Source organism: Lonchura striata, chromosome 26 (genome assembly GCF_046129695.1).
Source record: "Lonchura striata isolate bLonStr1 chromosome 26, bLonStr1.mat, whole genome shotgun sequence".
In the NCBI taxonomy this organism is placed as follows: Eukaryota; Metazoa; Chordata; class Aves; order Passeriformes; family Estrildidae; genus Lonchura; species Lonchura striata.
Window position 1 is genome coordinate 6,782,303 of NC_134628.1, and position 25,043 is coordinate 6,807,345.

Consider the following 25,043-nt stretch of genomic DNA (forward strand, 5'->3'; position numbering starts at 1 on the left):
TCCCAGCTTGGTGTTCCCAAGGCACGGCCTTTCTCCAGGGCTGGAGCTTCCTTGCGCTCTGCCGTGCCTCAGTTTCCCTGAGGACCTGCTCCGATGGAGCTGCTCCCCCTGGCCAGGAGAGTGGATGCTCCTGGTGTGGTGCTGAGCCAGAGTCAGGCCGTTTTCCAGGGAAACTGAGGCACGGCAGGGCAGGCTCTCTACCAGTGACCTCAGCCTCACTGGAACGCTGAGTCCTGCTGTGGTCACAGCCCTGTGCCTCAGTTTCCCCTGCGGGCTGTTCCCCACTGCATTCCCCTCTCCGGGGGCACCCCTGGCACCCTCAGTGCCACCACCCCGAGTCCCCCCACCAGGACCCCTGGGCGGGGGGTGCTGAGCACCAGCCCGGGATGAGCGGGACCGGCCCCGCTCCCTCCTGCGGGAGCGGCAGCAGTTCCCGAGGGACGGAGCGATTCCCCGCGGGAATACCCAGCCCGCTGGGCGGGCGGGCAGGAAACCGAGCTGCTTCCATCGCCCAGATCCCTCGGCCAGGAGAAGTTTCCTGGCTGGGAGGCAGGAGGGAAAGGGAACTCGCGGCGGCGTTTGTGCGATGCTGCCAACAGGAGCTGGGGCGCTGTGTTAGAGCTCAGTAAAATAAATATAAAATAATATAAAATAAATATAAAATAAAATATAACATATAAAATATAAAATATGAAATATGAAATATAAAATATAACATATAAAATATAAAATATAAAATATGAAACATGAAATATGAAATATAAAATATAAAATATAAAATATGAAACATTAAATATAAAATATGAAACATAACATATAAAATATAAAATATAAAATATAAAACATAACATATAAAATATAACATATAAAATATAAAATATAAAATATAACATATAAAATATAACATACAAAATATAACATACAAAATATAACATATAAAATATAACATATAAAATATAAAATAAATATAAATGCCATAGTGTGTCAGAGTTAAGGAGATATTTTATCAGTGGTAAATCACTTAGACCAGCCTGCTCCTGGGGAAATCGGGAATTTATGTTGTTTCCGGGGGAAAAAGAAAACACTGTCAGAATTCCCGGGGTTCTTTTGGGGATATTGGAGCCGAATGCACCCAGACCCCACAGGTTGGGAGCTGATGGGGCTCAGGGCTTTGTTTTAGGCGTGGAAATGAGGAGGAGCTTCCTCCTGGGTGAGAATCATCGGGAGGTGGTCATGGAGCATCCCCTCTCCACGTGGGAACACCAAATTCCCTGGATTTCAGCGTTCCCAGCCTCTCAAGCACCGTGAAGCTTTTGGAGAGGAGTGGGAGATGTCTCTTTATGCCGTGCCTCAGTTTCCCTCTCCTGTGATGGAGCCAGAATAGGATGGGATGGGTTTGATAATTTCGGGGAATTAATAATAATAGTAATAGTAATAGTAATAGTAATAGTAATAGTAATAGTAATAATAGTAATAGTAATAGTAATAGTAATAGTAATAGTAATAGTAATAGTAATAGTAATAGTAATAATAATAATAATAATAATAATAGTGACCGTTAACCACCCCAAGGGTGCATCTCCCAGCCTCCCCTGATGGCACCCTCAGGGATGGATGGAGCCAGGAGCACGGATGTGGGAGCAGGGCTTGGAGGGCACCCAAGGGGTGGCACCCCGGGGTGCATCCCGTGGGGCAGATTCCATCGGGATCTGGCCTCCAGGCGCATCCAGCCGGGGCTGCGTTCCCATGGCAACGCCGCCGGATGCGGGAGATGAAATAAATAACTGGGAAAGGGGAGGGGGGGCAGTGGGAGAGAGGAGGGGAAGCCGTGGGGTGCGGGGTGGGTGCTGGGGGCCCTGAGCACCCCAAGTGTCCCCAGTGCCACATCCCAGGGAGCAGCGATGCTCCAGCCAGGCTTGGGAGCTCCGGTCTGGGGGGGTCCACAGGGGCTCCACAACCTGCGGCACCCACAGGGGTTGTCCGGGCTGGGGAAGGACCCGATTTGTGCCTCTTTCACCCCAATTTCTGCTCCTGCCGCGGGTTTGCTCCTGCATCGGGGCCTCTTTCCAGTGGGGGCCGCATCCTGCTCATCCCCACCCGATGCTGGAGAGCGATTGGCGCCTTTCATTCCTTTCCATCTGATTTTACGGAAGTTTTTGCAGTTGGAAGTAGGTCAGGAACTCGTTTCCAAGCCGTTAAATGAAGTCCCTGGGTTCACGGTGTTTGCACCTCCCCGCTAACCAGCCGTGCTCTCCCCGTTACATCGCGGCCGGTTCCCCTTCCCGGGGCGCTGCGGGCTGGAGCCGCTCCTCCCGGCTCCTGCGGCTCCTCGTGGGCAAGGGAGGGCGCAGGCAGAGCCAAAATGCCCTAAACTGCCTCAAAAAGAGGGGCTGGGGGAGGGGTGAGGCTGCGGGGGGCCGGGGTGCGGATGTGGGGCCCTGCAGCACCTTTGGGGTGGGACCGGGAGCGGCCGGGGCCGGGCCGGAGCCCCGGGGATGCTCCGCGGCTGTGGGGAACATTCCTGCTGGGTCGGGCATCCCGCTGTCCCTGCGAACGCTGCCCCGGGGGGCTCTCTCCGAACCCCGACGGTTTTTGGGGCCAAAACTCGCAGAGAAGGCGGCGGCTCAGGGACGGGGCGAGCGAGGCTCTGGCAGCGCCTTCGGCCGCGGCACACGAGGAATCAAAACGGCCAAATCCCCTCAGAACGCGGCGAAATGAAAAGTTAAATCCCCGGCGAGCCTCGGGCTCGGGTGTGCGGGAGGAAATCACCCGCTGCAGGATAATGAGCCATAGGATAATGAGCCATGGGGGTCAGCAGCCCTGCCCGAGGGGAGCTCAGGGCTCAGCCCGGGGTGCAGGTGCTGCTGCGGGGCTGGAGAGCAGCAGGGAGCCAGGAGCAGCGTCCTGCCCGCTCCAGGGTCCTGCCCAGTGCCCGCTCCAGGGTCCTGCCCAGTGCCAGCTCCACGGTCCCAACTGCTCCAGGAGAGCTCAGAGCCCCTGCAGGGCCTGGAGGGGCTCCAGGAGAGCTGGAGAGGGATTGGGGACAAGGATGGAGGGACAGGACCCAGGGAATGGCTCCCACTGCCAGAGGGCAGGGCTGGGTGGGAGATTGGGAATGGGGAATTGTTCCCTGGCAGGGTGGGCAGGGGCTGGGCTGGAATTCCCAGAGCAGCTGTGGCTGCCCTGGATCCCTGGCAGTGCCCAAGGCCAGGCTGGACACTGGGGCTGGAGCTCCTGGGACAGTGGGAGGGGTCCCTGGGCTGGGATGAGATCCCCTCCCACCCAAACCACTCTGGGATTCATCAAGGATGAGAAAAAGGACCAAAAATCATTGCACCAGAGGGATAAAGGAAAGGAAATAATGATTTCCTGGATGATTCCAGGTCTCCCCAATGCTGTTCCCCACTGGAAAATGCAGGGGGGTTTGTAGCCTGGCAGGGCTTGTGGAGAGGTTTGGGCTCTCCCAGGTGCCCAGAGCAGCTGTGGCTGCCCCTGGATCCCTGGCAGTGCCAAGGCCAGGCTGGACACTGGGAGCTCCTGGGACAGAGGGAGGGGTCCCTGCCATGGGAATGGGATGGGATTTAAGGTCATTTAAGGTCCTTTCCAACCCAAACCATTCTGGGATTCTCTGGTTCCAGGAGGAGCTGCTGGGCAGGGAGGCTCCTGCTTTGCAAGGGTGCTCGGTCTGGGGGGTTCACCCAGCACTCCCCACCTTGCAGTTGGGTTTCCACGCTCGGTTTCTCAGCTGTGGTGGGAAGGGGCTCCCTGGTGACCCTGCAATGCTCCTGGCACAGCCAGAGCAGGACCCAGCTCTCCCACCCTCCTTGTGGGGATTATGGATGGGAAAACTTGGAATGATGGGATGGGTCTGAAGAAAGTGAGGGCGCCAAAACCCACAGCTGATTCAGGGGCAGAGGAACTCCTTCCCTCTTCAATATGGTGCCAGCACGCTGGAAAAATCCCATTTTCCTCCAGCTCTGCCTCCCTGGTGCCATCTCCCTGAGCCCCGGCTGAGCTTGTGTCCCCACGGGTGTCCCCTCCTGGCAGTGGCAGTGTCCTCCCCACGGGTGTCCCCTCCTGGCAGTGGCAGTGTCCTCCCCACGGGTGTCCCCTCCTGGCAGTGCCCTCCGCTCGCCCCCGATGCAGTTTGGTCCCTCCCGCTCCCATTTCCCGGTGCAGACAAAGCCCTGGCGCGCTGGGATGAGCGGGACCCGCTGCCCACCCCAGCTAATTGCTGTGATTTGCTGCCGAGCGAAGTTTTGGGGCCGGTCGATGAACTCGTGAGTGTTTAATTAAGAGGGAGCCCTAAAACTCGTTGCATCGATCCGCTGCGGGTTTATCTTAATTAGCAGTGGGATGGGGGTGGGGAGAGGGGTGTGAGCGGGGCTGGCGGTGCTGTGGGCAGCCGGAATTCCCATTCCAGGGGCAGGGAGGTGCTGGAGCCCCGGCCTGGTTCAGGGGCTCTGTGTGCTGGAAAGTCTCTCCTCCAACCCGAGCTTCCAAAGAAAGGCTCAGCAGTCTCTGTTGTTCGGTCTCAAGGCAGTTTATTGCAAGTTATCTAAAAGATTTTCTCCTGGGGCTGCTGTGGTTTGCTCACAGCTCAGGCAGAGGCACACACACACCCTGACATCCTCTCTGACCCCAACTGCTTCTTCTCTCCCACCCAGGGCTGCTGCTGTCTTTTATATGTACATTACGTGTGACATGGTTACAGTTTTCCCCCATGCCTATTACCTATATTAAATGGTGCTTTTCTATCTTTTATATGGTACATTACGTGTTACATGTTCACAGTTTTCCCCCAATGCCTATTACCTATATTAAATGGTGCTTTTCTATCTTTTATATGGTACATTACGTGTTACATGTTCACAGTTTTCCCCCAATGCCTATTACCTATATTAAATGGTGCTTTTCTATCTTTTATATGTACATTACGTGTTACATGGTTACAGTTTTCCCCAATACATATTCCCTATATTAAATGATGATTTTCTATCTTTTATATGGTACATTACATGTTCCATGGTTACAGTTTTCCCCAATGCCTATTACCTATATTAAATGGTGCTTTTATACTCCAAACCAATCTGTGAGTGCCAACATCACCAAGAACATGGAGGTGAGGAAGGAGAAAGAGGGAGGACAGGGCAGGCCCAAATCCCAAATCCATCTTAAAACCTCTGATTCCCATGTACAAAGTAAAACCCCCCCGTGCAGGTGCTAAAACCCCCCTGTACAGCACTAAAAATTTTCCCCTCTACTTTGTGACTACCTCTCCTATAATATCTAAACTTTTGTGACTGTTTGTTCCACCTTCAAAGTTGGTAACTCATCCCATGGCTCAAACCCAAAATCACAGCTGTGTCCAGCTGCCTGCCAGGGGCTCAAATGCTTCTGACCAGGGCCTGGAACCTCCAAAAATGTCTGAGGGACATTTGGAGTTCCAACAGGGAGGGTGCCCTGAGCCCCACGGAACAATTCCGGCTGTGTTGGAGGCTGCTGGGCAGTTCCTTGGGATGCTGCTGAGCCCCGGAGCCGGGGCTGTGTCACCGAGGGCCGGGGGTCCTGAAGGTCCCTCCCAGGGAGATTTTACCCCGCGGGGTCGGGGAGGATGCTGCGGGGGCTGGAGCAGCCCGAGCAGCAGCTCTGAGCTGAGGGTGCTCGCTCAGCCCCGCAATTCCCTGGGCAGGGGCACCAAACCTGGATTCTCCCGCTGGAGGTTGTGCCTCAGTTTCCCCACTCATGAAACACGTGGGGCTGGCCTTGGGATGTCCTTGGGATGTCCTTGGGATGTCCTCAGCAGGAGGTGAGAGCCGGGGAGCTGCAGCCACGCTGCCTTTGTGAGTCTCTGTCTCTTAACCTGCAGCTGCATCCCACGAGGATGGAAAATCCGAGATCTGCTCTTCCCACGGAGGGAAAAAGCTGGAATAACACACCCAGGGAACAACTGGGGCAGCTCCAGCAGAGCTTTGTGGTGCAATTAGCAGCCCCTAATTAGCTGATCCATGGGGAAACTGGGGTGTTTATCCCGAATTCTGCCTCTTGGGGATGGAGAAGGGTTTGCTTCCAGCCGGGTCTTCCCCCGTCCTCCTCTTTCAGGCCGTCCCGGCTGGAATTAAGGAGCCGCCCGGGTGTGATCCCTTTGCTCCAGCCCCATGGGATGCCCTCAGAGGCTCCTCCAGCCCCATCCCTCAGCTTGGGGCATCCCTGGTACCCGGAGCTGCCGTTCAGCAGCTCTGCCGACAGCCCCCGACGGATGGGTGGCCAGAAAACCCCGAGCACTGCGCTCCCTGTGCCGTTTATTACTCACATCCCTCAGTTCAGGAGATTTACAGCCCGGCTGTGAGGATTTCCAGAGGCTGTTTCCTCGGAGAGTTGGACTAGCCGGGAAGTGAATTCAGTGTCAGTGCAGTTTTGTCCCAACCCCACAGATGCAGGGGCTGCTGCTCCACGGGTTTGCATCGCTTTTAATTAAAATCAGGCTCCCGCTGGCACCGATCCAGCAGATCCTATCCCAGGGGTAGGGGATGGGATATCACAGCCCCGGGGTGGAGCTGGGCTGAAATCCGTGGGAATTAGAGTCCTCAAAAAGGAAATTCAATGAGTATATGGAGTTTTATGGATGGGGAAACTGAGGCACGGCTGGTATGCACATCCTCATGAACAACCCAGGCAAGGACTTTCCCCACCTCATTAATTCTCCCCTGTAATTAGGACTAATTAACTCAGGCTGGGATGATGCCTGGGACCCCATGGGTTCTCCCCTAATTCCAGATCCCTTTGGGAGCTGCTGGGGAATGGAGGGGGGATGCATACCCGTTTTTTTTCCTGTGGTTTTCAGAATAAACTCCCTTTTTTTCAGGCAGAAAATTGGGGAATGGTGCTGTGGGGAGGATGGAGGGCCCTGAAGCTGTCAGGGTGAATCGGGGCCACCACAAAGAGTGACAGGACAGGGCTGAGTAAGACAAATGGAAAAAAATTGGGGTTTTCCAGGATGCTGCCAACCTGTCCCTGCACCGTGTGGTGTGCCAGCACCCTCAAGTTCCCTAAAACTTTCTTAGAACCGCTCTAAAAAACCATGGCCTCACCCAAAATCCCCATTTTTCGAATTAAATCCATCGCTGAACGTTCCAGAGCTCCCAGCTTGCCTTTGCTCAGCCCTTCCTTGGAGCTAATCCTGTAATTAGGAGCGATGGAGCCAGAAGTAAGTGCTGGGATCAGGGATGGATCCCCCCAGCTGCCAGCCCTGCCAGGGGGATTTACCTGCCTGCAGCACGGCCCCGTTTGTGGGTTACAGCTGGAAACGGCGATCGGAGCCCGATGGAGCCATGGAGGATGGGCTGGAAAATAAATACGGGACCTGGAGGCTTTTCCCATCACAAATCATCCTCCGGGATGGGTTTTCGGAGTGCCCAAGCTCTGAGTGATGGGAAAGTGAGGCACAGCAGGTGCTGTGGGGGCACATCTCCTTGGGTTCCCCTTTTAGCTCCAGATCTCCCCAGTAACCCCTGTCCCGCTGGCCAGTGCAGCACACGGACATTGCAGCCCCCCCAACCCGTTATCCATGGAATTCCCAGTGATTCCCACTGCTCCTTGCCTTCAGCCCCCCGGGTGCCAGGCCCTGATCCCTGATCCCTGATCCCTGATCCCTATCCCTGATCCCTGATCCCTGATCCCTATCCCTGATCCCTGATCCCTTCCCCTCCCCTGATCCCTGCCCCCTCCCCTCCCCTCCCTGATCCCTTCCCCTCCCCTGATCCCTGTCCGTGATCCCTGATCCCTGATCCCTGATCCCTGATCCCTATCCCTGATCCCTGATCCCTGATCCCTGATCCCTATCCCTGATCCCTGATCCCTGTCCCTGTCCCTGATCCCTGATCCCTGATCCCTGATCCCTGTCCCTGATCCCTATCCCTGATCCCTGTCCCTGATCCCTATCCCTGATCCCTGATTCCTGATCCCTGATCCCTGATCCCTGATCCCTGATCCCTGATCCTATCCCTGATCCCTGATCCCTGTCCCTGATCCCTGTCCCTGATCCCTGTCCCTGATCCCTATCCCTGATCCCTGTCCCTGATCCCTATCCCTGATCCCTATCCCTGATCCCTGTCCCTGATCCCTGTCCCTGATCCCTGTCCCTGATCCCTGTCCCTGATCCCTGATCCCTGATCCCTGTTCCTGATCCTATCCCTGATCCTATCCCTGATCCCTGATCCCTGTCCCTGATCCCTATCCCTGATCCCTGTCCCTGATCCCTGTCCCTGATCCTATCCCTGATCCCTGCCCCTGATCCCTGATCCCTGATCCCTGTCCCTGATCCTATCCCTGATCCCTGTCCCTGATCCCTGATCCCTGATCCCTGATCCCTGATCCCTGTCCCTGATCCCTGATCCCTGTCCCTGATCCTATCCCTGATCCCTGATCCCTGATCCCTGTCCCTGATCCCTGATCCCTGATCCCTGATCCCTGATCCCTGTCCCTGATCCCTGATCCCTGTCCCTGATCCTATCCCTGATCCCTGATCCCTGATCCCTGATCCCTGTCCCTGATCCCTGATCCCTGATCCCTGATCCCTGATTCCTGATCCCTGTCCCTGATCCCTGATTCCTGATCCCTGTCCCTGATCCTATCCCTGATCCCTGATCCCTGTCCCTGATCCCTGTCCCTGATCCCTATCCCTGATCCCTGATCCCTGTCCCTGATCCCTGTCCCTGATTCCTGATCCCTGTCCCTGATCCTATCCCTGATCCCTGATCCCTGTCCCTGATCCCTGTCCCTGATCCCTATCCCTGATCCCTATCCCTGATCCCTGATCCCTGATCCCTGATCCCTGATCCCTGATCCTATCCCTGATCCCTGTCCCTGATCCCTGCCCCTCCCCTGCTCTCTTGCAGGTCGCGGCGCTGGAGAGGCAGATCTTTGATTTCCTGGGATACCAGTGGGCGCCCATCCTGGCGAACTTCTTACACATCATGGCCGTGATTTTGGGTATTTTTGGCACCATCCAGTACAGATCCAGATACCTCATGATGGTAGGTACCAGCCTGGGGGTGCAGCAGGGTCAGCCCCAGCTCCATCCCTGCAGGTGTCCAAGGCCAGGCTGGACAGGGCGGGGAGTGGCACAGTGGGATTTGGGAGGTGTCCCTGCCGTGTCATGTGGGAATTAGAGCCCTCGCAAAGGAAATTCCATGCGTATTGGAGTTTTATGGATGGGGAAACTGAGGCACAGCTGGTGGATGCCCATCCTCGGGAAAAACTTTCCCCACTTTCCCCGTCTCATGAGTTCTCCCCTGGAATTAGGACTCGCTAACTCAGCCCGGGATGATGCCTGGCGCCCCCATGGGTTCTCCCCTAACTGATGAACTTTAAGGTCCCTTCCACCCCAAACCGTGCTGTGGTTTTGGGATTCCACCACCCAAAGCCGGACCGCTGTGGATGCAGCGGGCGGGGCGGGGCCGGAGGGGGATGCAGCGGGGCCGGAGGGGATGCAGCGGGGCTGGGGGATGCAGCGGGGCTGGGGGGGATGCAGCGGGGCTGGGGGGGATGCAGCGGGGCTGGGGGATGCAGCGGGGCCGGAGGGGATGCAGCGGGGCTGGGGGATGCAGCGGGGCTGGGGGATGCAGCAGGGCTGGGGGATGCAGCGGGGCCGGAGGGGATGCAGCGGGGCTGGGGGATGCAGCGGGGCCGGAGGGGGGATGCAGCGGGGCTGGGGGATGCAGCAGGGCTGGGGGGGATGCAGCAGGGCTGGGGGATGCAGCGGGGCTGGGGGATGCAGCGGGGCTGGGGGATGCAGCAGGGCCGGAGGGGGATGCAGCAGGGCTGGGGGGGATGCAGCGGGGCTGGGGGATGCAGCGGGGCTGGGGGGGATGCAGCGGGGCCGGGGGATGCAGCGGGGCTGGGGGGGATGCAGCGGGGCTGGGGGGAATGCAGCGGGGCTGGGGGATGCAGCGGGGTCGGAGGGGGGGTACAGCGGGGCTGGGGGGGATGCAGCGGGGCTGGGGGGGATGCAGCGGGGCCGGGGGGTGCCCGTGCCCTGAGCCGTCTCCTCCCGCAGTACGCCGTGTGGTTGGTGCTGTGGGTCGGCTGGAACGCCTTCATCATCTGCTTCTACCTGGAGGTCGGGCGCTTGTCACAGGTAACGCCCCCGCCTTCCTCCTCTTCCTCCCTGCATCCTCCTGCCCTCCGTCCTGCCGTTCTTCCTGCGCTCCTCCTCCTCCTCCTCCTCCTCCTCCTCCTCCTCCTCTCCTCCTGCTCCCCCAAAAGTGCCCCCGAGCCCGGGGAGCCCCAGCCCCGCAGCAAGGCGGATGCGGGGGCGCCTCCCCGGAGCAGGGAATTCCCAGGGGATGGGATGGACAAACGGACGGTTCCGAGCGGCAGAGAGCGGCCGTGTCCGAGCCCAAACTGAATTCCCTTTATTTCCACTGAGGGGATAAAGGAGAGGCGGAATTCCCACCGGGAATGGGATGAGCAGTGGCAGGGAAGTTTGGGGCAGGGATGGAGAGGGCAGTGGGTGGGGGGAGGGCACTTCCCTGCTGTATATTCCTAATTTCCCCCGGATTTCTGGGGTTCCCAGCCATGGCTGGACGGCATTCCCGGCTCTGGGACGTCACCCTGCGGCCGTGGGGTGAGGATGTGACCGGGGCCGTCCCTTCACCACACCCCGCGCTGTTCAATTGCGTTTTTACACGAAAAACTTCCCGCGGGGATGGGGCTGCTCTGAGGGAACCTTTGACCCAGGGCGGGGGTCCCTGGGCGTCCCTCCCCGGCCCTCGCGGAGGGCTGGGGACAGCCAGCGCCGCTCTCCGGGCTGCCCGAAGGCTCCGGGGCTGTTCCCCGGCCGGGAGCATCTCCCCGAGCAGCTCCGGGCCACTGCAGGCTGTCCCGGAGCGCTGGGTGCGCGGCAGGCCGGGGAGAGGGGAGGATTCCTCGGGCTTTGCTGGAAATCCCCGCTGCCCGCCCCGGCTCCCCTCGCCCGCCGCCCTGCGCATCCTCCGGCCCCACGAACCCGAACCCACCCGCTCCCTTTCGGCCCCACGAACCCGAACCCACCCGCTCCCTTTCGGCTTCACAAACCCGAACCCACCCGCTCCCTTTCGGCTTCACAAACCCGAACCCACCCGCTCCCTTTCGGGGCTTTTGCCGCCCCCAGCAGAGGAAATCTTTTCATTCCAGGTCGGTGATTTCCTGCGGGGGATGCTCAGCCCCAGCACAGCCAGGCTGGGCAGGGAGGGGCTGGGGGGTCTCTCTGGGGGGTGGGGGGTCCCCGGGGATACGAGGGGGACCCTCATGGGGTGGGGGCTCACCAGAGGTGCCCGGGGGACCCTCATGGGGTGGGGGCTCACCAGAGGTGCCCAGGGGACCCTCATGGGGTGGGGGCTCACCGGAGGTGCCAGGGGGACCCTCATGGGGTGGGGGCTCACCGGAGGTGCCCGGGGGGCTCTCGTGGGGTGGAAAGGGGCAGCCAGGGGCTGAGGATTCTCCTTTGCAGGGGGCTGCTGCCTGCCCAAGGTCACCCCACAGCTGCTGGAGAGGACCCAGGCAGAGCCCCAAAGCTTGTGAGGGGCTGGCAAGGAGGGGACGTGCTCCAGGGGGACCCTGCAAGACTCCCTGGGAGTGGGATGAGGACATGGCACCCCAAAAGCCCAGGGGAAGCGGCAGGGGCTGCCCTGCACCCCTGAACACGCTGATGGGGTGCTGCCACGCTCCCGTCCCTGGGGTGGCAGGAGGCACCATCACAAACACCTTCCCTGCCACTCTGGTGCCCGCTCTGTGGCACCCATCCTGTCGCCTGGGTGCCACCTGGGTGCTGCCTGAGCGGATGGCCACGGTGCCGGCAGCGGAGGAAGCCCCAAACCCCGGGCGGGGGTCAGGGAGATGCCCTGCTCTGATCTCGGGGAGCGTCCTTGCCTTGGGAAAACCCATTTTCTGTGCAACCCTCCTGCAAAGAGCCCCGGATCCACCATTCCCCCCCACCCCTGCTGCAGGACCGAGACTTCATCATGACCTTCAACACCTCCCTGCACCGCTCGTGGTGGATGGAGAACGGCCCGGGCTGCCTGGTGACGCCGGTGCTCAACTCCAAGCTGGCGCCCGAGGACCACCACGTCATCACGGTCAGCGGCTGCCTGCTGGACTACCAGTACATCGAGGTGGTGAGCAGCGCCACGCAGATCTTCCTGGCGGTAAGGGCGCCCTCCTCACCCCATCCCAGCCCGGAGGGGGACGGCGGGGCTCGGCGCCGGGCTGAGCAGAGGCGCCGCGCTGCCCCGTCACGCGTTTCTGCCAGCCGGAGAGGAGCAGGCAGAGCCCTGCCAGCAGCCCGGGCTATGAACCACCCCAGAACCTGTCAGCTTGAGGGCTGGGCGCTGCAGGGATGGAGGAGTCGCTCCCTGGGAATGTGCTGCCTGCTGGGAGGGAGGGCCCCCCTGCCCTGGTGACTGTCACCCCCTGTGGTGGGGTGGCAATTGGTCACACCTGGGGCAGAGCTCCCTAAAATACAGCTTTGAGGGGAATCAGAGTCCCCAGAGGGGCTCCCAGCACTGTGTGGGGCTCAGCACCCTCTGGGGGTGCCAGCTCCGGCCCCTTCAGGGGCCCCCGCCTTGTGCAGCTGAATCCATCCAACCCTGCTGCACCCCAAACAGCGCTGGGATGGGCTCTGGATGCTCCCAGTGCCCCCCAGGTCACTCCCAGTGCCCCCCAGTTCACCCCTAGTGCCCCCCAGGTCACTGCAAGTCTCCTCAGTTCACCCCCAGTCCCCTCAGGTCAAACCCAGTGCCCCCCAGTTCACTCACAGTGCCCCCAGTTCACCACCAGTGCCCTCAATTCACTTCCAGTTGCCCCAGGTCATGCCCAGTGCCCCCCAGTTCACTCCCAGTGCCCCCAGTTCACTGCCAGTCGCCCAGCCATGCCCCACTGGCACGGTGCCCGTTGTGCTGCCCATGACCCATTAACCTCTCTCTCTGTTTTTCCCCAGCTCTTCGGCTTCGTCTACGCCTGCTACGTCAGCAAAGTGTTCCTGGAGGAGGAGGACAGCTGTAAGTGCCTGGCCTGGGGGGGACAGGGGCACAGGGTCCCAGCTGGTGCCACCCTGGGCAGGATGGCAGCTCCCAGCAGGGTCTGGGAAGCAGTGCCCGGGTCCCAGGCAGCTGAGGAAATCCCTTGAGTTGGGTTTTTGCCCCATTTTCCCATCCCTGGTGAGGCAGAGCTGCTGGGCTGTGACGGGGCAGCTGTCACCTCCCTCCCCCCATGACAGCCACAGCAACTTGGGGACACCGTGTCCCCCGGGCTGTGTCCCCACAACCTCCCCACTGCCAGGTCTTCACCCCAAAACGGGGAAAACAGCACTCTGGGCAAAGTGAAGGCTAACTTCTATCCAATCTTACTGCTCTTCCTGCTCCCACCCCAGCCCGGTGAGCCAGGTGCTGGAGGCTGTGGCTGTCCAAGGGCATTAGGAGCTCATCTGCCATGAAATAATTCCCAGCAAGGCAGATCCCAGCAGGGCTGGGCCACAGCCCCCCAAATTCGCTCCTTCCCTGGGATCAGCCCCAGGATCAGCACTGGGATCAGCATTGGGATCAGCCCCGGGATCAGCACCAGGATCAGCCCTGGGATCAGCACTGGGATCAGCCCCGGGATCAGCACCAGGATCAGCACTGGGATCAGCACCAGGATCAGCACTGGGATCAGCCCCGGGATCAGCTCTGGGATCAGCACTGGGATCAGCACTGGGATCAGCACTGGGATCAGCACTGGGATCAGCACTGGGATCAGCCCCGGGATCAGCCCTGGGATCAGCTCTGGGATCAGCACTGGGATCAGCACTGGGATCAGCCCCGGGATCAGCCCTGGGATCAGCTCTGGGATCAGCACTGGGATCAGCCCCGGGATCAGCTCTGGGATCAGCACTGGGATCAGCTCTGGGATCAGCACTGGGATCAGCACCAGGATCAGCATTGGGATCAGCCCCGGGATCAGCCCTGGGATCAGCCCTGGGATCAGCATTGGGATCAGCTCTGGGATCAGCTCTGGGATCAGCACCAGGATCAGCATTGGGATCAGCTCTGGGATCAGCCCCGGGATCAGCACCGGGATCAGCCCCGGGATCAGCCCCGGGATCAGCCCTGGGATCAGAACTGGGATCAGCCCTGGGATCAGCTCTGGGATCAGCCCCGGGATCAGCCCCGGGATCCCCACCCCACCCCTGCCACGGACCCACGGGTGGTCCCAGCCCAGCCCAGCCCCCTGTTTTCCGTCCTTTCCCATGGACATAAAGCCTCTCCATGGGGAATTGGCCTCTGCCTGCGGGAGCAGCTCCTTTCCAAAAGGATTTATCCGGCGCTGGCGGCTCTGGAGCGTGTTTGCACTCCTACAAACTCCTCCATCCAACACAATTTTAATATTAATGCTGCCTGAGCCCGGGATGCAAATGCATCTTTTTAATGGAATATCTTATTCGATTTGGAAATGGATGGATGGCGTCAAAATCGAGAGCTGGCGGAATATTGAGTCAGGAAGGGAAATATTCCGGGAGAGGGGGGCTCTCCCCTGGATCCCTCAGCTCTTGGGCACCCGTGGATAACCCACCCCAGTGTGGGATTTGGGGAGCTGGGTGGTGCTGGGGATCCTGCCGAGGTTGGATTCCCCAGCCTGGCTGCACCTGGAGTCCATCCCTGTGCCAGGGAGAGGGGTCAGGTCTGGGGAAACACGGGGTGATCCGGGAGAAGTTGGGTACCCACAGCCACCCAGGGCACCCCAGGGCGCCCCCAGAGCTGCCCCGGCACCGCTCGGGTGAGGGGCTGGGGCGGGATGAGCCTCCGAGCGGTGAAAGCTGATCGGTGGTGCCTGCAAGCCCCGAGGTGACAGCCCCAACGGAGCGCTGAGTCCCCGGAATTCTCCCGGAATTCTCCCGGAATTCTCCCGGAATTCTCCCGGAATGCCCACTCGGGGGGCAGGGAGGGAACCCCGCCCTCTGCCCGGGGGGCTGCGAGAGGAGAACAGAACGGAACCGCCGGGTCAGGGAAGCAGCTCCGGACCCTTCCCTCCGATCTCACCGCTGTTTCCCGGGATGCTGCCGTGTTTTGCGGGATGCTGCAGCGTTTTCCCGGTTTTCCGGGGGTGCTGCGGTGTTTCCCGGGACGCTGCGGTGTTTCCCGGGATGCTGAGATGTTTCCCGGGATGCTGAGGTGTTTCCCGGGATGCTGAGGTGTTTCCCGGGATGCTGCCGTGTTTTCCGGGATGCTGCCGTGTTTCCCGGGATGCTGCGGTGTTTTCCGGGACACTGCCGTGTTTCTCGGGATGCTGCCGTGGTTTCCCGGGATGCTGAGGTGTTTCCCGGGACGCTGCCGTGTTTCTCGGGATGCTGCCGTGGTTTCCCGGGACGCTGCGGTGTTTCCCGGGATGCTGCCGTGTTTTCCGGGATGCTGCCGTGGTTTCCCGGGACGCTGCGGTGTTTCCCGGGATGCTGCCGTGTTTCCCGGGATGCTGCCGTGTTTCCCGGGACGCTGCGGTGTTTCCCGGGATGCTGCCGTGGTTTCCCGGGATGCTGAGGTGTTTCCCGGGATACTGCGGTGTTTCCCCGGATGCTGCCGTGTTTCCCGGGATGCTGCCGCCGTCCCGGCTGCTGTCGGCTGGGCGAGGCCCTGGCCGGGGTGGGGCTGTGCCTCCCCAGAGGCTCCGTTCCAGGCTGCCCAGAGAGCCTGGGGAGCCTCCTTCCCTGGGGGATCCAAAGCAGCCGGGACAGAATTCCCGGTGCCCCGGGGGGCCCGGACTGAGCGGGGGTTGGGCTGGGTGACCAGCAGCGGTCCCTTCTGATCTGACCCAGTTTGTGGTTCTGATTTATTCCCTTGGGGATGCAGCACCAGGATTCCTCGGGATGCTGTGGTGATTCAGGATCACCGAATCACGGGATGGTTTGGGTGGGAAAGGACCTTAAATCCCATCCCACCCCAGCCATGGCAGGGACCCCTCCCACTGTCCCAGGAGCTCCCAGTGCCCAACCTGGCCTTGGGCACTGCCAGGGATCCAGGGGCAGCCCCAGCTGCTCTGGGAATTCCAGCCCAGCCCCTGCCCACCCTGCCAGGGAACAATTCCCAATTCCCAATATCCCACCCAGCCCTGCCCTCTGGCAGTGGGAGCCATTCCCTGTGTCCTGTCCCTCCATCCTTGTCCCCAGTCCCTCTCCAGCTCTCCTGGAGCCCCTCCAGGCCCTGCAGGGGCTCTGAGGAGTTCCCAATTGCCCACTGAGAGGTCGCATTTCCCTGGGGTGTCGCGTTTTGCTGGGATGCAGCCGCAGCTCGGGATGTCCCCATGCCACGGGGTGCCGGGAATCTCCCTGCTGCCCTTCCCGGCTCACCCCACGCTCTCCCGGCTCTCCCCAGTTGACTTCATCGGCGGCTTTGACTCCTACGGGTACCAGGCGCCCCAGAAGACGTCGCACCTGCAGCTCCAGCCGCTCTACACGTGAGTCTCGGGGTGCTCAGGGGTGCAGGGCGCTGTCTCAGCACAGATTGGGGGCTGTGCATCCTCTCCCCGGGCAGGGAGGATCCCCCCGCGGGCTGTGTTTGTGTTTATGTTTTCCGGGCTGTGTTTTACGGGCTGTGTTTTCCGGGCTGTGGTTTCCAGGCTGTGTTTTCCAGGCTGTATTTTCCGGGCTGTATTTTCCAGGCTGTATTTTCCGGGCTGTATTTTCCGGGCTGTATTTTTCCAGGCTGTATTTTTCGGGCTGTATTTTCCAGGCTGTATTTTCCGGGCTGTATTTTTCGGGCTGTATTTTCCAGGCTGTGTTTTCCAGGCTGTGTTTTCCGGGCTGTATTTTTCGGGCTGTATTTTCCGGGCTGTATTTTCCGGGCTGTGTTTTCCAGGCTGTGTTTTCCAGGCTGTGTTTTCCGGGCTGTATTTTCCAGGCTGTGTTTTCCAGGCTGTATTTTTCGGGCTGTGTTTTCCAGGCTGTATTTTCCGGGCTGTGTTTTTCCAGGCTGTGTTTTCCAGGCTGTGTTTTCCAGGCTGTATTTTCCGGGCTGTGTTTTTCCAGGCTGTGGTTTCCAGGCTGTATTTTCCGGGCTGTGGTTTCCAGGCTGTATTTTTCGGGCTGTGTTTTCCAGGCTGTATTTTTCCAGGCTGTATTTTTCGGGCTGTATTTTCCAGGCTGTGTTTTCCAGGCTGTATTTTCCAGGCTGTGTTTTCCAGGCTGTGTTTTTCGGGCTGTGTTTTCCGGGCTGTATTTTTCGAGCTGTGTTTTTCCGGGCTGTATTTTCCGGGCTGTGTTTTCCAGGCTGTGTTTTCCGGGCTGTATTTTCCGGGCTGTATTTTCCGGGCTGTGTTTTCCAGGCTGTGTTTTCCGGGCTGTATTTTCCGGGCTGTATTTTCCGGGCTGTGTTTTCCAGGCTGTGTTTTCCAGGCTGTATTTTCCGGGCTGTATTTTTCGGGCTGTGTTTTCCAGGCTGTATTTTTCGGGCTGTATTTTCCGGGCTGTGTTTTTCGGGCTGTATTTTCCGGGCTGTGTTTTCCGGGCTGTGTTTTCCAGGCTGTATTTTCCGGGCTGTTTTTCCGGACTGTGTTTTCCGGGCTGTGTTGCTCAGTTTCCCCGGCCGTGCCCGGCCAGCCGCGGCTCTCGGCTCTCCAGATAAGCGCGGCCGGCTCCTCCTCGCCCTCCCTTCCCATTAGGCCGGGCTCGATGAACATTCCAGCGAGATAAGGCTCGCAAATCTAAAGGGATTAACCTCGAGCAGGCTCTGCCCGCTGCCAAAATTTAATTATATTTTAGGTTTTGTATGCAAATTCCAGGGCAGGCGATACCATTAGGGAGGGAAAGAGGGGCTGGGAGGGGACAAATCCATCTGTGACACTGCCGGGCCCTCCCTGGGGACACTGATGGGGTGGAGGGGAGCACCCATGGGTGCTGTGCACCCTGCACGGGGCTGGTCCTTCCCTGAGAGCCCCCAGCCCCTGGGTGTGGGTGGGACACGGATGGGGACATGGATGGTGGCAGTGGCAGCTCCCGGTGCCAGCACCCACGTCCTGGGGGTTCTGGGGTGTCGTCCCGGCCCCTCGGGGGACCCGGGACTGATGTGCCATGGGTGGGACATGTCCCCGTGTCCCTTCAGCCCTGCCCGGGTGGGACCGGGCACGGCCACCACGGGCAGAGGGACAGGAGAGGCCACCCATGTCACCCCGGGGACACAGGGGGTGCCGGGGGTGCCGCAGGCCCAGCACGCCCCCGTGGCTGTGGAAAGCTGCAGGATTTGGGGAAATCAGCCCAAAAATGGATTTTACGTGCCGGAACAGCAGTTTTAGATACACAGGGGACACAAAGCTGCCGGCAGAGCAGGATGGGGCTGTGCTGGGGACACCTGGGCTCCTGGGCGGGTCCCTGTCCCAAATCCCGGGAGACTGTACCCGCCCTGTGCCCTCTGCCAGTCCCGGTGACCCACCCGGGCCTTTGGGTGACACCAGGACACTGTCACCGCTCTGCCAGCTCCCCCTGTCCCCAGCAGCTGGTTAATGTTAATGATTAATTCATGCAGGTGTCATTTCCATGTCCCCTCCATCCCCCTGGCAGCAGTGGCAGCTCAGGGACTCAGGGGCGCTCCTGTCCCCAAAGTGGGGACACGTGGTGGCTCCTGGAGGGGACAGGGACAGGGGGGGACACCGGGGTCCCACTGCTCCTCTTAGCAGCGAGGGGACAAACAAGGCTCTGTGGGGCGGGCCACTCGTGTCCCCAGGGCCAGCCGTGTCCTCGGGGTCACTCGTGTCCTCAAGGTCACTCATGTCCCCAAGGTCACTCATGTCCCCAAGGTCACTCGTGTCCCCAGGGCCAGCCGTGTCCTCAGCGTCACTCGTGTCCTCAAGGTCACTCATGTCCCCAGGGTCACTCGTGTCCCCAGGGTCACTCATGTCCCCAAGATCACTCGTGTCCCCAGGGCCAGCCGTGTCCTCAGGGTCACTCATGTCCCCAGGGTCACTCGTGTCCCCAGGGTCACTCCTGTCCTCAAGGTCACTCGTGTCCCCAAGGTCACTCATGTCCCCAGGGTCACTCGTGTCCCCAGGGTCACTCCTGTCCTCAAGGTCACTCATGTCCCCAGGGTCACTCATGTCCCCAGGGTCACTCGTGTCCCCAGGGTCACTCATGTCCCCAAGATCACTCGTGTCCCCAGGGCCAGCCGTGTCCTCAGGGTCACTCATGTCCACAGGGTCACCAGTGTCCCCCAGGGTCACTCGTGTCCCCAGAGTCACTTGTGTCCCCAGGGTCACTCATGTCCCCAGGGTCACTCATATCCTCAGGGTCACTCGTGTCCCCAGGGTCACTCGTGTCCCCAAGGTCTCTCATGTCCTCAGGGTCACTCCTGTCCCCCAGGGTCACTCATGTCCCCAGGGTCACTCATGTCCCCAGGGCCAGCTGTGTCCCCAAGGTCACTCATGTCCCCAAGATCACTCGTGTTCCCAAGGTCACTCATATCCCCAGGGTCACTCATGTCCCCAAGGTCTCTCATGTCCCCAGGGTCACTCATGTCCCCAAGATCTCTCATGTCCCCAGGGTCACTCATGTCCCCAGGGCCAGCCGTGTCCCCAGGGTCACTCATGTCCCCAGGGTCACTCATGTCCCCAGGGCCAGCCGTGTCCCCAGGGTCACTCATGTCCCCAGGGTCACTGGTGTCCCCAAGATCTCTCATGTCCCCAAGGTCACTCGTGTCCCCAGGGTCACCAGTGTCCCCAGGGCCAGCTGTGTCCCCAAGGTCTCTCATGTCCCCAGGGCCAGCCGGGCTGCAGCCACAGCAATTACAGCTCATTCTGCAGTTTCTAATTAGCTGTGATTGAATTAACAGTGGCGTGGGGAGGTCTGGGAATAATTACAACAGTAATAGAAATAGTAATAGCATCATCATTATTATTATTAATAATAATAATAATAATATTGGTGGTGGTGGTGTTGATAACAATAGCAACAACAATAATAAGGAAAACCTGTGATAAAACAATGGTTTAATAATGGAAATGAAGTAAAATATAATAACAAGAATAATACTAGTAGTAGTAATAGTGATAGAAATTGTAGTAGCAAGTGTATTATTGTTATAAATAAAAATAAAAACTACAATAATAGGGAGAATTTATGGAGTAACAACTGTTTAATAATTGAAATGAAGAAAGATATAATAACAATAACAACAGTAGTAGTAGGAACTGTATTATTATTATTATTATTAAGAAGAAGAAAAATAACAACAATAATAGGGAAAACCTGTGGGGTAATAACTGAAATTAAAAAATATATAATAACAGGAATAATGTTAATAGTAGTAGTAATAATAGTTGTAGGAGGAGCTGTATTCTTATCAATGAAAATAGAAATAGCTACAACAGTAACAGGGAGAACTTGTTATTATTACTATTATTAATAATAATAAGAAGAAAAATAACAACAATAATAGGGAAAACCTGCAGGGTAACAACAGTTTATTAACTGAAATTAAGCAAAAGATAACAAGAAGAATAATAGTACTGGCAATAGTAGCAGTAGCAATTGCAATATTATTATTATTAATAATAACAATAAAATTATTAATAGTAACAACGATAACAATGCTGATCATAATGACAACAAAAATAGAAATAAGAACCAAAAATAAAAATAAAATTAGAACAGACACAAGAAGAAGAGAGAGGAATGAACCCCAAGAACTCCGTGTCCCCACGTGAGGGGACGCCAGCCCTGCCCCCCCACTCGGTGACATCTCTGGGGCTGGAAGGAGAGCAGGGACCCCATGAGAGGGCCCTGTCCCCCTCTGGCCACGGCTCTTTGTCCCCACTGGGGACACGCCGTGGGTCTGTCCCAGCCCCTCCTGTCCCCGTTTTGTCAGTTTGTCCCCACTGGGGACACGCCGTGGGTCTGTCCCAGCCCCTCCTGTCCCTTTGTCCCCACTGGGGACACGCCGTGGGTCTGTCCCAGCCCCTCCTGTCCCCTCTTTGTCCCTTTGTCCCCACTGGGGACACGCCGTGGGTCTGTCCCAGCCCCTCCTGTCCCTTCCTGTCCCTTTGTCCCCACTGGAGACACGCCGTGGGTCTGTCCCAGCCCCTCCTGTCCCTTTTTGTCCCTTTGTCCCCACTGGGGACACGCCGTGGGTCTGTCCCAGCCCCTCCTGTCCCTTTGTCCCCACTGGGGACACGCCGTGGGTCTGTCCCAGCCCCTCCTGTCCCTTTGTCCCCACTGGGGACACGCCGTGGGTCTGTCCCAGCCCCTCCTGTCCCTTTTTGTCCCTTTGTCCCCACTGGGGACACGCCGTGGGTCTGTCCCAGCCCCTCCTGTCCCTCTTTTCCAGCTCGGGATAACCGGGAGCCGGCGGCGCCAGGACCCCGCGGAGCCACCAGCCCCAGATGCCACCACGGGTGCGACGGTGCCACCACGGCGAGCGCCCGTCCCCTCCCCAGCCCGGGACAGCCCAAAGCCAGCACGGGACCGCCCAGCGCCCCACGGAGCCGCGGGGCCACCCCGGGCACCGGGACACGGGGACAGCGGCGGGCTGGCAGCGCCCACAGGACACTTGAGCTGCTGCCAGCCCGGCTTTGCCTTGGAGCGGCGATGGGACGGGAGCCGGGTGTGGGACAGGGACAGGGACAGGGACAGGGACAGGGACAGGGACAGGGACAGGCCCCGCCCTGGGACAGGCGGGCTCGGGACAATGCCCTGAAACTGCGGATCTGGGCTCAGACTGGCTCCAAAAACGGGGATTTGGCCCCAGCAGGAATTCTCCAGCCCCCCATGGATGCAGCATTGAGGGGGCTCGCCCCGGACACTCTGAGGAGTCGGATCTGTCCATCAGCATCGCCCCGACCCCCAGATTTGGGGACATGGGGGGACAGGACCCCGAAATCGCCCTGCATTCCCCTCCTTCCCACATTTTGGGGGCCTTGCTCCGAGCTGGGAACAGCGACACTGCGGCACAGCCCCTTCCCAGCCGCCCGAATGGATCTGATGAATGTTTTGGGTTGCTTTGGATTTTTTTTTCCAATCATTTCTTTGGGTTTTTATTTAATTTAAAGTGCCTGAGTAGACTCTGGCTGAGCCGGGCCCCCCCCCCCGAGGCTGACACCGTGCCTTCAGCATCGCTGGGACCCCCTGGACCCTCCCAAACCTCAGCAGGGCTGGGGGTCCCACCCTGCTCCCTTCATCCGCGGGGGGCTCGGTGCCAAACTCATCCGTCAGCTCCCGCGGCACCGGGAGAAGGATTTTTGGGGGGTGTGAGATGGCGTGGGCAGGGATTGCTTTGCAGAAGGAAATCAGCTGGGAAGGAAAAGCCTTGGAAGGAACTGGAAGGAAAAAAAGGATTTTCCTGGAGTGTCCCACGAGCTCCTCACTCTCCTTTCCATGGGATGCGGCTCCTCCAGGATCCCTGATCTGCTCCGAAGCCCGCCCTGCACCCATGGGAGCTGGGGAGTTTGGGTGGATTTCACCTCCCAGCTGTTTCTCCTCCAGTGCCAGGGCAATTTTTTACACCCTGGAATGGTTTTTTGTCCCTTCCCAAGAGGGAGGTGCCAGGGCCCGGAGCTGGGATGGGCTGAGCCCCCCACAGCCCCCCGCCACCTCCAGCCAAGCTGCGAACTCTACAGGCAATAATTTTTCCACCCTTTGCCTCTCTTTTTTCCATGGAAAATCGTGGTTTTTTTTCAGGCAGTGATCCCCCTCATCCTCCAGAACATATCCCCATCCCCAAGCCCTGGGGCCAGCAGCATCTTTGGGGTTTATTTTCCTTTCCAGGACCAAGGATGCTCCACTGACCTGCTCTGGGATGGGATGGGATGGGAAGGATAGGCAGACACTCCTCTGCTCCCAACCCTTCCCAAACCAGCAGGAAGCAGCAGGCAGAGCTCGCTGGCATTTCTTGGGAAGAGCCTCCCCCGCTGGGCTCCACAGGAGCTGGGCACTCCGGGACCTTGGGTGTTTCTGTTCTGTTGGCTTGGTTTTCTATGAGCCCGTCTTTGTAACGTGAATCGAGGATTTCTTTTCTATTCTGTAATGATAAAAGTCAAAGGAAAGTTTCAGCTGGTGCTGTTCTGCTTTGGGGCACTGCCCTTCCCCAGGAGTTCAGGTGATTAAGGTGAGAGTGGTTTTTAAATTTTTTTAAATTTTTTTGCTCCTTTTCCCTTCCTTAATACTGCCACCTCCTCCTCAGGGCTCTGAATGCCTCAGATTTCCCCATCGTATATCATGGAATGGTTTGGATTGGGAAGAGACCTTAAATCCCATCCAGAGCGACCCCTGGGACCCCTCCCTCTGTCCCAGGAGCTCCAGCCCCAGTGTCCAGCCTGGCCTGGGACACTGCCAGGGATCCAGGGGCAGCCACAGCTGCTCTGGGAATTCCAGCCCAGCCCCTGCCCACCCTGCCAGGGAACAATTCGCAATTCCCAATCTCCCACCCAGCCCTGCCCTCTGGCAGTGGGAGCCATTCCCTGTGTCCTGTCCCTCCATCCTTGTCCCCAGTCCCTCTCCAGCTCTCCTGGAGCCCCTCCAGGCCCTGCAGGGGCTCTGAGCTCTCCCTGGAGCTTCTCCTCTCCAGGGAGCACCCCCAGCTCTCCAGCCTGGCTCCAGAGGGGCTCCAGCCCTGCAGCAGCTCCGTGGATCCCTCTGGGCTCTCTCCAGCAGCTCCACATCCTTGATTTTAGAGGCTCCAGGGCTGGGGACAGCTCTTCAGGTGGGCTCATTCCATGGCCACACTGGTACACCATCCCACAGACCCCCAGCCAGAGCATCCATCCTGGAGCGAACCCTTCCCCTGCCCTCACCACAGATCTGCCTCTTCCCCAACAATCTCCTGGCCCATCCCACCCCATCCCATCCCATCCCATCCCATCCCATCCCATCCCATCCCATCCCATCCCATCCCATCCCATCCCATCTCATCCCAGCCGGGCTCCACAGCTGGGAAATCCTCCAGAGGCGTTGGAGCTGCAGCTTTGCCCTCCTGGGAAGGGTGGTAGAGCATCAAAGTGGAGGCTGGCATGGACTCCTTAAAGTGGTTTTCCATTAAAACCTTTAATTTTGGGACACAACTCTGAGTTTATAACCACGGGTTAAGTTTTAGAGCCAGAATTGTCTTTTGAGAGCAGCAGGAGGAATTCCTGGGACGGGGCAAAAGCTGTCCCCAATGTCACCTGTGCCGTGTGATGTCCCCACCGCGTTCCTACCCTAGCCTGGAGCTGAGTGCAGCACCCCAAAAAACCATCGGGGCACCCCAGATTTAAAATCCAGTGCGTGTGGGGATTGCATTGACACTCACAGACTCGGGGGAGTCGGGGGGGTCGCTCTGAACCCCTCCCACCCTGGCCCCAGCCGGTTCATCTGCACAGCCCCTGTCCCCTCATACTGCCCCTGTCCCCTTCCCACAGCCCCTGTCCCCTCCCCAAAGCCCTGTGTGCTTCCCACATCTTCTGTCCCCTCCCCAAACTCCTGTCCCCTCACACAGCCCCTGTCTCCTCCCCATGGCCCGTCTCCTTCCCAAACTCCTGTCCCCTTCCTAGCCCGTCCCCTCCCCAAAGCCCTGTCCCAATCCCACAGCCCCGTCCCCTCCCCAGCCCCTGTCCCCATCCCAAACCCTGTCCCCTCCCCAGCCCCTCTCCCCTCCCCAGCCCCTCTCCCTCCCCATCCCCTCTCCCCTCCCCATCCCCTCTCCCCTCCCCAAATCCTCTCCCCTCCCCAGCCCCTCTCCCCTCCCCAAACCCTCTCCCCTCCCCAGCCCCTCTCCCTCCCCATCCCCTCTCCCCTCCCCAAACCCTCTCCCCTCCCCAGCCCCTCTCCCTCCCCATCCCCTCTCCCTCCCCATCCCCTCTCCCCTCCCCAGCCCCTCTCCCCTCCCCATCCCCTGTCCCCTCCCCAGCCCCTCTCCCCTCCCCATCCCCTCTCCCTCCCCATCCCCTGTCCCCTCCCCAGCCCCGTCCCCATTTCCGAGTCCGAGCAGAGCCCCCAGCGCGGCCGTAGCCAGGAAGGGCAGGAAGAAAAACGAGCTGATTTTCCTCCCTCCCAAGCCCGGCAAAGGAACGGCGGAGGAGCG

At 59.1% G+C, this 25,043-nt stretch overlaps 1 protein-coding gene across 1 annotated transcript in view; it reads left to right on the forward strand.

Annotated features, from left to right (window-relative positions):
• The window catches only part of NKAIN1 (sodium/potassium transporting ATPase interacting 1), a 40,930-nt gene extending 17,893 nt beyond the window's left edge, over positions 1–23,037 (forward strand). Inside the window, exons 2-7 of the mRNA XM_021528395.2 lie at positions 8,898–9,035; positions 10,058–10,138; positions 11,988–12,185; positions 12,977–13,037; positions 16,380–16,461; positions 21,318–23,037. Of these exons, the coding sequence (XP_021384070.1) occupies positions 8,898–9,035; positions 10,058–10,138; positions 11,988–12,185; positions 12,977–13,037; positions 16,380–16,461; positions 21,318–21,327 (570 nt within the window). The 3' untranslated portion in view covers positions 21,328–23,037. The remainder of the gene's footprint in view (positions 1–8,897; positions 9,036–10,057; positions 10,139–11,987; positions 12,186–12,976; positions 13,038–16,379; positions 16,462–21,317) is intronic.
• The last annotated feature ends 2,006 nt before the right edge of the window (positions 23,038–25,043 follow it).